Raw genomic sequence first — 18701 nt, 5'->3', positions numbered from 1 at the left:
TATAGATCTTTATATATTAATATATTATATTATATATATAATATAATATATATATATTAATATAGTATATTATAATATATTATATATATATTAATGTAGTATAATATAATATATCATAAATATAAAAATATAGATCTTTATATATTGATATATTATATTACATATATAATTATATATATATATTAATATAGTATAATGTAATATATTATAATATATTATATATATATATTAATATAATATAATATATTATATCATAATATTATATATATATATTTTACTATAGTATAATATAATATGTATTATATATATATATATTAAAGCCTCTCTCTCTCTCTATATATATATAGATAGATAGATAGATAGATAGGCTTTCAACTCCTTGGGATGGTTGGGATGCTTCAGCCTGCGACCCCTAAAGAAATGGTCCCTCCCTCTCCGTCGCTTGGCAACGGGGACCCCTCCCAATCGGATAAAGATGGTCTCGCCCTGCCTTCTCCCCCTCCCATTGGTTCCTCCCTCTCGGTCGCCTGGCAACGGGTGCTCCCCTCCCACCCTCCCGGAGATGGGCTCTCCTCCTCTTTCCTCATTGGCTGTCCCGGCTCCGTCGCCTAGCAACCCGTGCTGGGCGGGAGAGGAGGAGGAGGAGGCGGAGGAGGCGGTGATGGGCTGAGGCTCCGCCATCTTAGTTGGCTTGGCAGCGGCGGGAGGAAGAGGCAGAAGGGGTGTCGACTTCCCTGAGGAGAGGAGGAGGAGGCCCGTCCCGGCCTGGCCCGCAGAGATGCGTCTCTCCCCGCTGGCCCCCGCCTGGCTCCTGGCCGCCCTGCTCTGCGGAGGAGCCCCCTCGCCCGCCAGCGCCACTCGAGGTGAGGCCCTCCCTGCGAGGGAAAGAAGAAGGGGAACACGCCGGGGAGGGGCCTAGTCGCGCCTGGGACAACTTGGGCCTTCCCTCTGGATGTCAACAGCCTCAGGCCCCTCCCCTTCCCCACCTCAGCCTCCTCAAAGGAACTCTGTGCATGCTCAGAGGAAAGCAGGGGCAGGGAAGGGGGAGGCTTTGCATCCTCTGATGTTTAGGCCCCCCAAAGGAACTCTTTCTATGCTCACAGGATTAGGAAGGAACTCTGGGCAGGCTCAGGCCCTCAAAGGAACTCTGTGCATGCTCAGAGGAACTCTGCACATGCTCAGGCTCCCAAAGGAACTCTGTGCATGCTCAGAGGAACCCTGCACATGCTCAGGCTCCCAAAGGAACCCTGCACATGCTCAGAGGAACCCTGCACATGCTCAGAGGAACCCTGCACATGCTCAGAGGAACCCTGCACATGCTCTGGCTCCCAAAGGAATTCTGTGCATGCTCAGAGTAACTCTGCACATGCTCAGGCTCCCAAAGGAACTATGCATGCTCAGAGGAACCCTGCACATGCTCAGGCTCCCAAAGGAATTCTGTGCATGCTCAGAGTAACTCTGCACATGCTCAGGCTCTCAAAGGAACTATGTGCATGCTCAGAGGAAACCTGCACATGCTCAGGCTCTCAAAGGAACTCTGTGCATGCTCAGAGGAACTCTGCACATACTCAGGCTCCCAAAGGAACTCATTGCATGCTCAGAGGAACTCATTGCATGCTCAGGCTCTCAAAGGAACTCTGTGCATGCTCAGAGGAACCCTGCACATGCTCAAGCTCCCAAAGGAATTCTGTGCATGCTCAGAGGAACTCTGCCCATGCTCAGGCTCCCAAAGGAACTCATTGCATGCTCAGGGGGTTATAGAGACCCAAAAGGAAAGCATCTGGAGATTATAATGAACCTGCTCAGGGAACTGCAATGCCTCAAAAGGGAAAGGAACTCTGCACATCCTCAGAGGACTGCAGTGACTAAAAAGGGAAAGGAACTCTCTGCATGCTCAGAATCCCAAAGGAACTCTGTGCATGCTCACAATTCCAAAGGAACTTTGTGCATGCTCAGAGGACTGCAGTGACTAAAAAGGGAAAGGAACTCTGTGCATGCTCAGAATCCCAAAGGAACTCTCTGCATGCTCAGAATCCCAAAGGAACTCTGTGCATGCTCAGAGGGTTATAGAAGCCCCAAAGAAAAGCAACTGGAGATTATAATGAACGTGCTCAGAAGACTGCAGTGACTGAAAGGGGAAAGCAACTCTGCACATGCTCAGGCTCCCAAAGGAACTCTGTGCATGCTCACAGGATTATAGAGACCCAAAAGGAAAGCATCTGGAGATTATAATGAACCTGCTCAGAGGACTGCAGTGACTGAAAAGGGAAAGGAACTCTCTGCATGCTCAGAATCTCAAAGGAACTCATTGCATGCTCAGGGGGTTATAGAAACCCAAAAGGAAAGCATCTGGAGGTTTTAATGAACCCGCTTGCAGGACTGCAATGCCTCAAAAGGGAAAGGAACTCTGCACATGCTCAAAGGACTGCAGTGACCCATCAGGGATAGGAGCTCTGCCTATGCTCAGACTTCCAAAGGAACTCTGTGCATTCTCAGAGGGTTATAGAGACCCAAAAGGAAAGCATCTGGAGATTATAATGAACCTGCTCAGAGGACTGCAGTGATTCAAAAGGAAAAGGAACTCTGCCCATGCTCTGACTCCCAAAGGAACTCTGTGCATGCACATACGTAGTTGTATTATATACCCCTCTGGCACTGCTGTTCGTGCAACGAATCAATATAGGTTGTTTTAGGACCACTACCTATCTACACATTGCAACTCTCTTTAGTTACAATCTATACAATAATAATAATAATAATAATAATAATAATATAATTGCTACCTATCCATCTCCACATTGCAACTGTCTTTAGTTACAATCTATACAATAATAGTAATTGCTATTTATGTATCTCCACATTGCAATTCTCTATTTAGTTACAATCTATATAATAATAATATAATTGCTATCTATCCATCTCCACATTGCAACTCTCTCTTTAGTTACAATCTATATAATGATAATAATAGCTATCTGTGTATCTCCACATTGCAACTCTCTCTTTAGTTACAATCTATATAAAATAATAATGGCTACCTATGTACCTACACGTCTCAACTCTCTCTTTAGTTACAATCTATATTTGCAAATCTACCCCCTTGGCACTCTTCTCTATTGCAATTATATATTTGTGTAATAGAATGCCATTGCTGTATTGATATAGATAGATATAGAGCTATATATTGCTATGTTGCTTGGTTGTAAGAAAAAGATGCCAAAGTGGGGAGGTTATTATGAATGTGATTATTGTTATCTATCTATATATGAGTGCTGTTCAGCAGTGGAACTCTCTGCCCTGGAGTGAAGTGGAGGCTCCTTCTTTGGAGGCTTTTAAACAGAGGCTGGATGGCCATCTGTTGGGGGTTCTTTGAATGCAGTTTTCCTACTTCTTGGCAGAATGGGGTTGGACTGGATGGCTCATGAGGTCTCTTCCAACTCTAGGATTCTATATTCGTGCCCCACATTTATCTCTGTGATTGAGATGCAAAGCAATTCACAACAACACATGGGCTGTCTGGCCGTGTTCCAGAAGCATTATCTCCTGATGTTTCACCCACATGTATGGCAGGCATCCTCAGAGGTTGTGAGGCCTGTGGGAAACTAGGCAGTTGGGGTTTATATATCTGTGGAATAATGTCCAGGGTGGGAGAAAGGACTCTTGCCTGCTTGAGGCAAGTATGAATGTTGCAATTGGCCACCTTGATTAGCATTGAATAGCCTTGCAGCTGCAAAGCTTGGCTGTTTCCTGCCAGCTAACACCTCCCAACAAAGGATTCCCCCAGGCAGGAAGCAGCCAGGCTTTGAAAGCTCCAATTATCACCAAAGTAAAAAAAAAGAAAAAAAAAGAAGCACAGTTAGATCCCTGGCAGACTGTGCAAAAGGAATATGCGAAGCCCACCTCCTCGAAGGTGAACAGAACCACCTGAACTCCCACCTTGGACATTCCAGATATCTATCTATCTATCTATCTGTCTATCTATCTATCTATCCACCTATCTATCTATCTATCTATCTATATCTCTGTGTGCGTGTGTGTGTATGATATAATATATATATATACACACACACATACAGTAGCCGTCCCCTGCCACGCGTTGCTGTGGCCCAGTCTGGTGATCTAGAAAATAAAGTAATGAGAAAGTGTTGGTTTCTAATCTATGTAAATTCTCCATGCTTGTGGGTAAACAGTTTGTGGCAGTCATAACGAATTGGATTACGACTTTAACTATGAGATGTTCCGGTCTGTATTGGTGGCCCAATACTATGTATGTATATGTATGTATTTTTATAATTTATCTTATATTTTTAAAGTGAATATTGTATTTTTAAATATGTTGTAAACCGCAATGAGTCGCCGCACAGGCTGAGATATTAGCGGTATACAAGTGTACCAAATAAATAAATAAATAAATAATGCTCATTGATTGTAGGTGAACTGTAAATCCCAGTAACTACAACTCCCAAATGTCAAGGTCTATTTCCCCCAAACTCCATCTTTGGGCACATTGAATATTCCTGCCAAGTTTGGTCCAGATCCATCCTTGTCTGAGTCCACAGTGCTCTCTGGATGTAGGTGAACTACAACTCCCAAACTCAAGGTCACTGCCCTCCGAACCCTTCTAGTGTTTTCTGTTGGTCATGGGAGTTCTGTGTGCCAGGTTTAGTTCAATTCTATCATTGGTGCAGTTCAGAATGCTCTTTGATTGTAGGTGAACTATAAATCCCAGGGACTACAACTCCCAAATGACAATATCAATGTTTTTTGAGCGAAGGACATACATTGGGTTGTTAGGTATATACTGTCCAAATTTGGTGTCAATTTGTCCAGTGTTTTTAGAGTTATGTTAATCCCACAAATGAACATTACATACATACATACATACATATAATATAATAGCTATCCATCCATCTCCATATTGCAACTCTCTTTAATTACAATCTATATAATAATAATAATAATAATAATTGCTATTTATGTATGTACACATTGCAACTCTCTCTTTTGTTACAATCTATATAATAATATATATATATAAAAACAAACCCCAACTGGCTAGTTTCCAACAGGCCTCACAACCTTTGCAGGTGCCTTCCATAGATGCAAGCAAAACATCAGGAGAGGGCATGGCCAGACAGCCCGGAAAACTCACAGCAACCCAGATTATGTGTGTGTATGTATGTATGTATATACAGATATATATATATAGAGAGAGAGAGAGAGAGAGAGGGAATGAGAGAGAGAGATACAGACATGTGGTAGGAAGATGTATTCATGCAATGTACAAGATCACTGTTATATCGTGAATTCCTATTATATGGGTGGCTGTAGGTCATATAAACAGCATTTATGTACATTTCATACATTGGGAGAATGACCTCAGTGTGCTTTACTTCCTTCCGAGGAGACCTATATACTATGTATGAGCGTGGTTATGCATTTGGGCATCTCTTTGGGTGCATAGGAATGCAGCGTTTGCCTAAGTAATGGCTGTAATATCTTGTCAGCCTCTCATACCGTATGCCATGAGGCTGTTTCCATATTCCTGTTGCCGTATAGCTTCGTTCCATTGCAGTTTGTCCTATTAATTCAATTAATTGCAATGTAGAGTCTTGCACTATAGTCTCGTAATATTGTGTCAAGAGGGGTTGCATAAATAATAATGGTGTTTAATAATGTTTTATTGCTGTAATATCATGGCAGCATTAATAGAATGCATCATTAATAACTTTAATAAACGTGTATTAACGTCCCTCATAATATTATGGCAACTATATACATTCATAGAAAAATTGCTATATTAGTTGTCTATTACACAAGGGTATTATTTAATAGTGTAGTTTTCTATTAACATAGTAATATAGTCCTGCTGAAAATACTGAGTGTTGGATTCTGGAGGGTAATTATTTATTTTATTTATTTACGATTTATATGCCGCCCTTTTCACCCCGAAGGGGACTCAGAGCGGCTTACAAGGTATATATACGTACAATATTAGCATATTATTAGCATAGTACAATATCAGTATTATATACATACAATATATTATAATCATAGTACAATATCAGTATTATATATTACTATATTGTACTATACCATTATATTGTAACATTATTCGTAATATTACATGTAATATAGATATATACCGTATATACTCATGTATAAGCCGACCTGTATAAGCTGAGGCACCTAATTTTACCACAAAAAACTGGGAAAACATATTGACTCGAGTATAAGCCGAGGGTGAGAAATGAAGCCACTACTGGTAAATTTCAAAATAAAAATAGGTAACAATAAATTTACATTAATTGAGGCATCAGGAGGTGAAATGGTGTTGAATATTTACATAAAATTGTAATTTGAGGTAAAACTGCCCAACTCTGATTAAATCATTCTAACATTCTTCAATGTAAATATATTTATGTATCCTTCCAGCAATAAGAAAGAGAGTAAAATAATGAATGTAATAATAATAATAAAGTAAAATAATGGAAATGCAGTAATAACAGTAATAAAAGAGTAAAATAATAAATGTAATAATAGAGTAAAATAATAAATGCAATAATAGAGTAAAATAATAAATGCAATAATAGAGTAAAATAATAAATGCAATAATCATAATCATAATAATCGAGTAAAATACTGTACATGTAATAAACTAATACTTGAAATAAAAATAATACTAATAACAGAATAAAATAATAAATAACCTTGACTCGAGTATAAGCCGAGGGAAGCTTTTTCAGCCTAAAAAAGGGGCTGAAAAACTAGGCTTATACTCGGCTATATACAGTAATTATAATATTATAGTATTATTAGTAATAATATATTGCATTACATTACAATAATATAAATGTTCATGTTTGGTGCTATTATAGAAGAGGATGAGAAGGGATGTAGGCCTTCCTCCTCCTCTTCTCTCCTACTGCATAGCAACAGCACAAGCCCACTCACTGCCTTCTGTCTCAGCAGAGTGCCTTTTCTTGCCTTACAGAGTGGTTCGGTTGTGACTTTTGGGTGCATGAAACCCACAACGATCCCCATAAGCAGTAAATGTTTCCTTCGACCCTCTTTCCTCCAAATGTACACAGAGGACACCCCTCCTTATTTAAGAATTCCTACCCTAATGCATGTATCGGTTTCTAGGTAGAAGGTGGTCCCAGTCAGGGTTGGCTTGACATTACTACACTGAAGCGTACCTCACACTGAGGCCTTTCTCCCATTGAAGGCTCTCAGACTGACGCCTCTCTCACACTGAGGCGAACTTACACAGAGACCTTCTTATACTTTACTTAGGCAATCCCACATAGCTCGAGGATGATGGTCCTTCAGTGTAGTGTCTTGGTGGTGGGTCACACACCAGGCCTACTCACACTGTGGCCTACTACACTGAAGCGTACCTCACACTGAGGCCTTTCTCCCATTGAGGGCTCTCTAAGACTGAGGCCTCTCTCACACTGAGGCGAACTTACACAGAGACCTTCTTATATTTTACTTAGGCAATCCCACATAGCTCGAGGATTATGGTCCTCCAAGTGTAGTGTTTTGATGGTGGGTCACACACCAGGCCTACTCACTGAGGCCTACTACACTGAAGCGTACCTCACACTGAGGCCTTTCTCCTGTTGAGGGCTCTCAGACTGACATCTCTCTCACTGAGGTGAATTTACACAGAGACCTTCTTATACTTTACTTAGGCAATCCCACATAGCTCGAGGATGATGGTCCTCCAGTGTAGTGTCTTGGTGGTGGGTCACACACCAGGCCTACTCACACCGAGGCCTACTACATTGAAGTGTACCTCACACTGAGGCCTTTCTCCCATTGAGGGCTCTCAGACCGACGCCTCTCTCACACTGAGGCAAACTAACATTAAGACCTTCTCATACTTTACTTAGGTGATCCCTCATAGCTCAAGGATGATGGTCTTACATATGTAGTGTCTTGGTGGTGGGTCCATAGATGGTTGTGGAGCTCTATTCTTGACCTGCATGTTCTCCCGCAGTGAAGACATCAGTTTCCAGGAGGAAGGCAGTCCTGGTCAGGGTTGGCTTGATGTGCCTTCCTCCTGGCATGTTTGTCCCTTTCACCCTCCATCCGTGCCTCTTCAAATTCTGCAGCACTGCTGGTCACAGCTGACTTCCAGTTAGAGCACTCAAGGGCCAGGGTTTCCCAGTTCTCAGTGTCTATGCCACAGTTTTAAGCCCATCTTTAAATCTCTTTTCCTGTCCACCAACATTACATTTCCATTCTTGATTTGGGAGTATAGTAACTGCTTTGGGAGATGGTAATTGGGCATTTGGACAACGTGGCATTCAGTCCAGCTGAGTGAATGATGTAGGAGCATCGCTTCAATGCTGGTGGTCTTTGCTTCTTCCAGCATGCTGACATTTGTCTTCCCAAGAGATTTGCAGGATTTTTCGGAGGGAATGTCGACGGAATTGTTCCGGGAGTTGAGTGTGATGTTTGTAGACAGTACACGTTTTGCAGGCGTACAACAGGGTTAGGAGGACAATAGCTTTAGAAACAAGCACCTTAATATCCCTACGGATGTCCCAATCCTGAAACACTCTCTGCTTCATTTAGAAGAATGCTGCACTCGCAGAGCTCAGGCGGTGTTGTATTTCAGTGTCAGTGTTTACTTTTGTGGAGAGGTGTCTGCCCAAATAGCAGAAATGGTCAACATTTTTTAAAGTCACACCATTCAGCTCTTATTTCTGGCATTGCAGAGGGATTGGCTAGCGCCTTTTGCCGAAAGAGCACTTTCCCTACTCGGGAACATGCAACATATAATTGTTCTTCTTTAGGGGTCCCTTTCAAATCTATGATACTGTGTGTGTGTGTGTGTGAATCATATCTATCCATATCTATGGCTGGATGGCTCTTTGTCAGGAGGGGTTTGATTATATTTTCTTGCCCTGGTGAAGGGAGTTGGACTGGATGGCCTTAGTATTTTCTGTTGGTCATGGGGTTCAGTGTGGGAAGTTTGCCCCAATTCTGTCATTGGTGGGGTTCAGAATGCTTTTTGATTGTAGATGAACTATAAATCCCAGTAACTACAACTCCAAATGTCAAGGTCTATTTCCCCCAAACTCCATCTGTGTTCATATTTGGGTATGTGGAATATTTGTGCCAAGTTTGGTTCAGATCCATCATTGTTTGAGTCCACAGTGCTCTCTGGATGTAGGTGAACTACAACTCCCAAATTCAAGGTCAGTGCCCACCAACCCCTTCTTGTATTTTCTGTTGGTTATGGGAGTCCTGTGTGCCGTGTTTGGTTCAATTCCATCATTGGTGGAGTTCAGGATACTCTTTGATTATAGGTAAACTATAAATCCCAGCAGTTACAACTCCCAAATGACAAAATCAATTTTTTTGAGTGATGGTCACTCCTTGGGTTAGTAGGTGTCTTGTGGCTAAATTTGGCAGCAATTTGTCCAGTGTTTTTTGAGTTATGTTAATCCTGCAAATGGACATTGCATTTTTATTTATATAGATGTGCACAGTCTACATTATCATTAGCATATTGGAATTCTATAACATGTTGTAGGTCTCCTTCTGAGTGTGCACAGGCTATTATTTATTTACCTTATTTATATACCGCCTTTCTCAGCCCGAAGATGACTCAGGGCGGTTTACAGGGCGGACTACGTTATCATCAGGATATTGGAGTTCTCTAACAGACATTGTAGATTTTCTGAATCCGCACAGACTATGTTATCGTTAATGTATTGGAGTTCTGTAACAGATGTTGTAGGCCTTCTTCTGAGTGTGCACAGACAATTTATTTATTTACCTTATTTATATACCACCTTTCTCAGCCCGAAGGTGATTCAGGGCGGTTTACAGTTGACTCAGGGTGGTTTACAGGGCGGGCTACGTTATCATCAGCATATTGGAGTTCTATAACAGATGTTGTAGGCCTTCTTCTGAGTGTGCACAGGCTATTTATTTATTTATTTATTTACCTTATTTATATACCACCTTTCTCAGCCCGAAGACGACTCAGGGCGGTTTACAGTTGACTCAGGGTGGTTTACAGGGCGGACTACGTTATCATCAGCATATTGGAGTTCTATAGAAAATGTTGTAGGCCTTCTTCTGAGTGTGCACAGACTATTTATTTATTTACCTTATTTATATATGCCTTTCTCAGCCCGAAGGTGACTCAGGGCGGTTTACAGGGCGGACTACATTATCATCAGCATATTGGAGTTCTATAACAGATGAAGTTGTGACCTTGGTATTGGTTTTCATTCTGTTGAGGTTAAATAACTTGCCATCTGTCCAAGAGATGATTTCCACTCTGGTGGGAAGCTAAAAACATCTGGAGGTGCCCTGGTCTTGGAAGACTGCTTTGGTCCTTAAATAACCATCACTGAAAGGTTTTGTTTCCGTTCCAGTCCATAAAGGGAAATCTGGTTTTGGCAGGGGCACCTTCTCCCTCTTCTCATCCCGGTTTGAATACTGTGGAATACTGGTATGTTTTGAATACCGTGGAACATTTGGCGAGGTGTGACCAATATACGGCCTTGGCTGCATAGGCTGGGAAAAGCACGGGAGGGGTGCCCGCCTTCCCTTTGCAAGGTTTTAAATGTAATCCCTGGTACCCCGTCTAATCCATCTGGGGTTAAATCCGCCTCTTCCACGCGGCGCCTCCTTGCCTTATGTCCCTCCCTCTGTGCCTATACATTAAGCGCCTTTCCCCACCGGGATTTAACTCGCCCTAATCGCTTTCCCCCAAATCGGATGCCCTCTTGGGTCCAAAACAGGGTGTAAATCAGGAGGAAAAGGGGGTAACTGCACCCTGGACATGTGTTTGCGGGATTTCTAGCCTGTCCAGGTAGTGCCACATGGAGCAGATGGCCATAAGCCCGTGTGTCCTTTCTGGAAGGTGACAGAAATATGATGGGGACGAGGGGACGATGCTAAAAGACATAGAGGACGGTAGAGGATAATGTTTACATGACACCGCAGTGAACTCTTCCTCCCTTTTTCCCCCTCCTGCTGTACGGAGCGGCTTTGGCACCACTACCCCTCCTCTTGCTTCCATTTCCTTGCAGCATCTGGCCTTGGTGTAGGGCATCTTGTAAAAGACGAAGAGCTATTTATCTCACTGCAAATAGAGGCAGATTCCCACCCATTCCTTCCTCCAGGAAAGAAACCTGATGATGGGAAGTAGCGGCTACTAGTCCTTGTTTGGAATGGGAAGCCGTGTCCTCCCTTGCCTACTTTTGGCTTCTGATCTCGGCTAGCAGTTGGAATGCAATGTGTGGGGTGTGATGGCATTGCTTTGTGTTTGTGTGCAAGAGGGGAGGGGAGAGTTGGCAGCAGCCATGCAGAGGAGTTGCATATACAAGCTCACTCTTAGTTGTTTTCTTACATAAATCCTCATCTCTCTCTCATCCCCTCTGCAAATGATTTCGGATTCCAGTTAGGCAGTGTTTCTCGTGATCGGGGTTTCAGAATGGTCGCAAAACACATGTTTCCGATGGTCTTAGGAACCCCTTTGGCAGAGAAGGCTGAAGATCTCTCCAACTGTCCTTCTCCTTTTTGGTTTTGGTGAACTACAACTCCCAGAATTCAAAAACAACCCCCTCCCCAAATCCCACAAGTATTCAATTATTGTATTGTCGAAGGCTTTCATGGCCGGAATCACTGGGTTGTTGTAGGTTTTTCCGGGCTATATGGCCATGTTCTGGAGGCAATTTTTCTCCTGACGTTTCGCCTGCATCTATGGCAAGCATCCTCAGAGGTAGTGAGACCTCACTACCTCTGAGGATGCTTGCCATAGATGCAGGCGAAACGTCAGGAGAAAAATTGCCTCCAGAACATGGCCATATAGCCCAGAAAAACCTACAACTATTCAATTATTATTTATTTACAGTATTTGTATACCGCTTTTCTCACCCCGAGGGGGACTCAAAGCGGTTTACACATAATTAATGGCAAAAAATTCAATGCCAGTACAAACAATTACAATTATACACTACAGTTAGACATAAATTAAATTTAAAAATACATCCATGAGCAATAAAGCAATAATTAAAACAGTCTCGTCCATCGAATCACCGTTCCAGTCATTGTCTTGCCGAAATGCTGCATATATTTACTTCTACTGCCCGAAGGCCTGGTCCCAAAACCATGATTGAATTTTTTTTCTAAAAACCAGGAGGAAAGGAGCGGATCTTACCTCATTTGGGAGTGTTCCATAGGCGGAGGGCCACAGCTGAGAAGGCCCTGTCTCTCGTCCCGCCAGGCGCATCTGTGATGTTGACAGGAGCGAGAGCAGGGCCTCCCCGGATGATCTTAGATTACGAGGTGGGACATAGGGGTGGATGCGTTTGGACAAGTAAGCTGGGCCAGAACCATATAGAGCTTTATAGGTCAAAACCAGCACTTTGAATTGGGCTCGGAGATGGACCGGCAGCCAGTGGAGCTGGTGTAGCAGGGGGGTGGTATGAATCAAGTTTGGTGCAGATCAATTGTGGGCTGGGTTCCAAGCGAGAGGGGAGAGCAGGCGTGCTCGGTGCATGGCAGGCAAGGGAGAGTGTGCAAGGCTGGAGAGAGACTCACCAGCAAGTCCCTTCAAAGCATGGAGGTTCTGTGTGAGAAATTTAGCCCAATTCTATCACTGGTGGAGTTCGGAATGCTCTTTGATTGTAAACTATAGATCCCAGCAATTACAACTCCATTTCAAGGTCTATTTTCCCCAAACCCCACCAGTGTTCACATTTGGGCATATTGCGGATTTGTGCCAAGTTTGGTCCAGATCTATCATTGTCTGTGGGCTGAGAATGGTGGTATACAAATATGGTAAACAAATAGTAATTAAATAATTAATTGACTCCACAGTGCTCTCTGGTTGTAGGTGAACTACATCTCCCAAACTCAAGATCAATGCTCACCAAACTCTTCCAGTATTTTCTGTTAGTCATGGGAGTTCTGTGTGAGTTCAATTCCATTGTTACTGGAGTTCAGAATGCTCTTTGATTGTAGGTGAACTAGAAATCCCAGCAATTAAAACTCCCAAATATCAAGGTCTAATTTTCCCCAGACTCCGCATCTGGGCACGTTGAGTATTTGCGCCAACTTTGCCCCAGATCCATCATTGTTTGAGTCCACAGTGCTCTCTGGATGTAGGTGAACTACAACTCCCAAACTCAAGGTCAATGCCCACCTAACCCTTCCAGTATTTTCTGTTGGTCATGGGAGTTCCGTGTGCCAAGTTTGGTTCAGTTCCATCGCTGGTGGAGTTCAGAATGTTCTGAGATTGACCTGTAAATCCCAGCAATTAAAACTCCCAAATGTCAAGGTCTATTTTTCCCAGACTCCACATCTGGGCATGTTGAGTATTTGTGCCATCTTTGCCCCAGATCCATCATTGTTTCAGTCCACAGTGCTCTCTGGATGTAGGTGAACTACACTTACTTCTTACTTACTTACTTAAGCGATCCTTCATTGTCTGAGTAGGATAATCCCCCAGGGTGGGTCCATAGGTGACTGTGGAACCCTATTCTGATCTGCATCTTCTCCTGCAGTGAGCGCATTGGTTTCCAGGTGGAAGGCGGTCCTGGTCGGGGTTAAATTGATGCACCTTCCTCTTGGCACATTTCTCTCTTTCACCCTTCATTTGTGCCTCTTCACATTCTACAGCACTGCTGGTCACAGCTGACATCCAACTGGAGCGCTCAAGGGCCAGGGTTTCCCAGTTCTCAGTGTCTATGCCAGAGTTTTTAAGGTTGGCTTTGAGCCCATCTTTCAATCTCTTTTCCTGTCCACCAACATTCCGTTTCCCATTAGGAAAAATGCTGCACTCGCAGAGCTCAGGCGGTGTTGTGTTTCAGTATCAATGCTGACTTTTGTGGAGAGGTGGCTGCCACAGCAGGGTTGGGAGGACAATAGCTTTATAAACAAGCATCTTGGTATCTCTAGGATGTCCCGGCCCTCAAACACTCTCTGCTTCATTAGGAAAAATGCTGCACTCGCAGAGCTCAGGCGGTGTTGTCTTTCAGTGTCAGTGTTCACTTTTGTGGAGAGGTGGCTGCCACAGCAGGGTTGGGAGGACAATAGCTTTATAAACAAGCATCTTGGTATCCCTACGGATGTCCCGGCCCTCAAACACTCTCTGCTTCATTAGGAAAAATGCTGCACTCGCAGAGTTCAGGTGGTATTGTAATTCTGTGTCGATGTTGACTTTGATGGAGAGGTGGCTGCCAAGGGAGTGGAAATGGTCAACATTTTCTACAATTCCACAACTCCCAAACTCAAGGTCAATGCCCACCAAATCCCTTCCAGTATTTTCTGTTGGTCATGGGAGTTCTGTGTGTGTTCAATTCCATTGTTGGTGGAATTCAGAATGCTCTTTGATTGTAGGTGAACTAGAAATCCCAGCAACTACAACTCCCAAATGACAAAATCAACCCCCCCCCCCCCAACCTCACCAATATTCAAATGTGGGTGTGTTGGGTACGTGTGCCAAATTTGGTCCAGTGAATGAAAATACATCCCACATGTCAGATATTTACATTAAGATTCATAACAGTAGTAAAATTATAGTTGTGAAGCAGCAACGAAAATAATGTTATGGTTGGGGGTCACCACAACATGAGGGACTTTATTAAGGGATCGTCACATTGGGAAGGTTGACCTAGACCTTTGGAGAGCTTCTGTTCAACTATTTCAAAGCTCCCTGCTTAGGTGGTGATGGCACAATCGCCAGCATAGATGGTTGGGAACCACTGCTGTCAGGCTATCTTTCTTTGTCCCAGCTGTGTGAAAAGGCTAAACTTCCGGAATGGAGTGAATCACCCCATTTATCTGCCTTTGCTTGCCTTAAATGCTGCTTGTCTTCCGATGCCTGAAAGCTATTTTCCCTCCTCTCTGCTCCGCTCCCCATTCCCTTCCTTGCAGTGATGGCATTTGGGTCAGTGGAATTGTTTTTCTCATCTTCAGCTGCAAATAGACTGCAGGAAATCAGACACTGTGTTCAGTCTCTGGGAACCTTAACTCTTGCTTGTTTAACCCCAAATGTGTTTGGTATGCATAAGATTGTCACAAGGGATGTGGAGTCAGCATTTCAACCCTTCAGCTCCATTATTATTATTATTATTATTATTATTATTATTATTATTATTATTATTTTACATGTATTATTTTACTCTTTTTATTATTATGACATATGTCATTTTACTCTATTATTACTGTTATTATTACATTTATTATTTTACGCTCTTATTACATTTATTATTTTTCTCTATTTTCATTATTATATTTACATTGTTTTACTGTTATTATTTTATTACATTTATTATTTTAATCTATTATTATTACATATGTCATTTTACTATTATTACTGTTATTACATTTCTATTATTTTATTTTATTATTATTACATTTATTATTTTACTCTATTATTACTATTACATGTATAATATTACTCTATTTATTACTGTTATTACATTTCCATTATTTTACTTATTTTTTTATTACATATAATATTTTACTCTATTATCTGAAGGCGACTCAGGGTGGTTTACAGGCAACTCAGGGCAGTTTACAGGGTGGACTACGTTATCATCAGCATATTGGACTTCTGTAACAGATGTTGTAGGTTTTCTTCTGAATTCTCACAGACTACGTTGTCATCAGCATACTGGAGTTCTATAACAGATGTTGTAGTTCTTCTGAATGCTCACAGACTACATTATCATCAGCATACTGGAGTTCTATAACAGATGTTGTAGGTCTTCTGAATGCTCACAGACTACATTATCATCAGCATACTGGAGTTCTATAACAGATGTTGTAGGTCTTCTGAATGCTCACAGACTACATTATCATCAGCATACTAGAGTTCTATAATAGATGTTATAGGTTAGTGGTTCTCAATCTGGGGTCCCCAGGTGTTTTTGGCCTTCAACTCCCAAAAATCCTAATAGCTGGTGAACTGGCTGGCATTTCTGGGAGTTGTAGATCAACAACTTCTGGGGACCCCAGGTTGAGAACCACTGTTGTAGGTCTTCTGAATGCTCACATTATTATCAGCATATTGAAGTTCTATAACAGATGTTGTAGGTCTTCTTCTGAATGCTCACAGACTACATTATCATCTGCATATTAGAGTTCTATAACAGATGTTGTAGATCAGTGTTTCTCAACCTTCCTAATGCCGTGACCCCTTAATAAAGTTTCTCATGTTGTGGTGACCCCCAACCATAAAATTATTTTTGTTGCTACTTATAACTGTAATAACTGTAATTTTGCTACTGATATGAATTGCAATGTAAATATCTGACATGGAGGGTGTATTTTCATTCATTGGACCAAATTTGGCACAAATACCTGATTCGCTCAAATACTGGTGGGATTGGGGGGATTGATTTTGTCATTTGGAAGTTGTAGTTGCTGGGATTTATAGTTCACCTACAATCAAAGAGCATTCCGAACTCCACTAACGATGGAATTGAGCCAAACTTGGTACACAAAACTCACATGATCAACAGAAAATACTCTTTTTTTCTGAAGGTCTTTGGTGACCCCTCTGACACCCCCACACGACCCCTCCAGGGGTCCCGACCCCCAGGCTGAGAAATGCTGTTGTAGATCTTCTTCTGAATGTTCACATTATCATCAGCATATTGGAGTTCTATAATAGATGTTGTTGTGACCTTGATTCTGGCTTTCAGTCTGCCGGGGTTAAATAGGTGTTTAGAGTGGCTTGTATATAGCCAGTATCTCTCATTGGGGCGGCCAATGAGACGGGAGTAGAAATCCAAAAACATCTGGACATTTTCGAGATCACCATTGTTGGTTTCTGCAGTGCTTTTAATGTTGCAAATGGGAAAACTGATAAGGTCTATCCTCCCAACCCTGGCAGCCACCCTTCCACAAAAGTCCACATTGACACAGAAATACAACACCGCCTGAGCTCTGCGAGTGCAGCATTCTTCCAAATGAAGCAGAGAGTGTTTGAGGACTGGGACATTCCTAGGAAGACCAAGGGGCTTGTTAATAAAGTGATTGTCCTCCCAACCCTGGCAGCCACCCCTCTACAAAAGTCCACATTGACACGGAAATACAACACCGCCTGAGCTCTGCGAGTGCAGCATTCCTCTGAATGAAGCAGAGAGTGTTTGAGGATTGGGACATCCGTGGGCAGGCCAAGGTGCTTGTTTATAAAGGCCTATCTTTGGTTCAGTTCCCTGCTTACAGGAAACCAGGCAAGGAATCTATTGTAGAATTGTGTGTGTGTGTGTGTGTGTGTGTGTGACCAGAAGATCAATGTGCCACGAAAGACTCATAAAGATGTATTTGTGGTCAAGCCAGGTAGGAATTGGAGTTCATTTCGTTGCCTAATGCATATCCCATCGGCAGTTTATCCTTTGAGATGCTAAGTCAACCTTGGCCTGACCCATTCCGTCTTTTATTTCAGGGAATTTCTGATGACTTGTCACAAAAACGGCATTCCAGGTGCTCTCTTAGAACGAGTGGGTTTATTTTAGTTGGAGTGCAAATGTGTATTGAAATGCAAATTGTTGGGTTCCCGTCTTCCTTGGGGCTGACGTACTTGGGTACTTGGGATGGATTCAGGCGTGGCGACATTTTATAGCTGCGTCCAGATGGCCGTTGCTTTTTTTGCTATTTATTCTCGCCAGCCTGGAAGTTTATTGCAATCCCAGAAAGACTGGAAACGCAATCACAACAAAGGGACTCAGTCGGGGCTGTGCAGAGCTTTCCGGCCTGCCTTTTGGATCTACGAGTTAGCCTGTCAGATGTGCTGATTCGATGTCTGGAACAGCCCCGGCACTCGGAAATCTTTGGAGGTTTCCTTTGCTGATATTTACCTAAAGAGGCTCACGCTAGAGATACTCCGGCCTTTGTTTCACTGAGCAGTGTTCAGGAATGTGACCGAGAACTGCTGATTTAAGAGTGGGCGCTTGGGAGTTGCATTGTGCCTTTAAATCCAGGGAATTAACTCGACGGGCCTAACAGATATCCGCTCCTGCAGGATTTGCTTTTCACTCTCTGCTCAGGAGCTTCTGTTTGGGAATCCAGTCCTACTTTCTAGTTTTGGTGCATTGCTGTAGAGAGAAGATCACAAAGCCCTTCATGGTTGGATCTAAATTACCGGCAGGCCTCGTCTGCTTTTAGAAGTAAGTTCAACAGGAATAAATGCAAGATACTCCACTTAGGCAGAAAATTATGAAATAATTATAATCTGTATAAATAAAATTGTAATGTTCGTTTGTGGGATTAAACCACATAAACCACTGCATGAATGGACACCAAATTTGGACACAAGGCACCTAACAACCCAATGTATGTCCTTCACTAAAAAAAATTGATTTTGTCATTTGGGAGTTGTAGTTGCTGGGATTTATAGTTCACCTACAATCAAAGAGCATTCTGAACTCCACCAATGATGGAATTGAACCAAACTTGACACACATAATTCCCATGACTAACAGAAAATGCTGGAAAGATTTGGTGGGCATTGACCTTGAGTTTGGGAGTTATAGTTCACCTACATCCAGAGAGCACTGTGGAATCAAACAATGATGGATCTGGACCAAACTTGGCACAAATATTCCATATGCCCAAATATGTACACAGGTGGAGTTTGGGGAAAATAGACTTTGACAGTTGGGAATTGTAGTTATTGGGATTTATAGTTCACCTACAATCTAAGAGCATTCTGA

At 42.5% G+C, this 18701-nt stretch overlaps 1 protein-coding gene across 4 annotated transcripts in view; it reads left to right on the top strand.

Moving 5' to 3' along the window:
* The first annotated feature begins 664 nt into the window (after positions 1–664).
* The window catches only part of CLSTN1 (calsyntenin 1), a 75331-nt gene continuing 57294 nt past the window's right edge, over positions 665–18701 (top strand). For all 4 annotated transcript variants that reach the window (XM_060758945.2, XM_067473020.1, XM_060758944.2 and 1 more), the window contains exon 1: positions 665–863. In XM_060758945.2, the coding sequence (XP_060614928.2) occupies positions 779–863 (85 nt within the window). In that variant the 5' untranslated portion in view covers positions 665–778. The remainder of the gene's footprint in view (positions 864–18701) is intronic.

The sequence above is a fragment of the Anolis sagrei genome, chromosome 13, assembly GCF_037176765.1.
Source record: "Anolis sagrei isolate rAnoSag1 chromosome 13, rAnoSag1.mat, whole genome shotgun sequence".
Classification (NCBI taxonomy): Eukaryota; Metazoa; Chordata; class Lepidosauria; order Squamata; family Dactyloidae; genus Anolis; species Anolis sagrei.
This window is presented reverse-complemented; position numbering and strand designations above follow the sequence as displayed.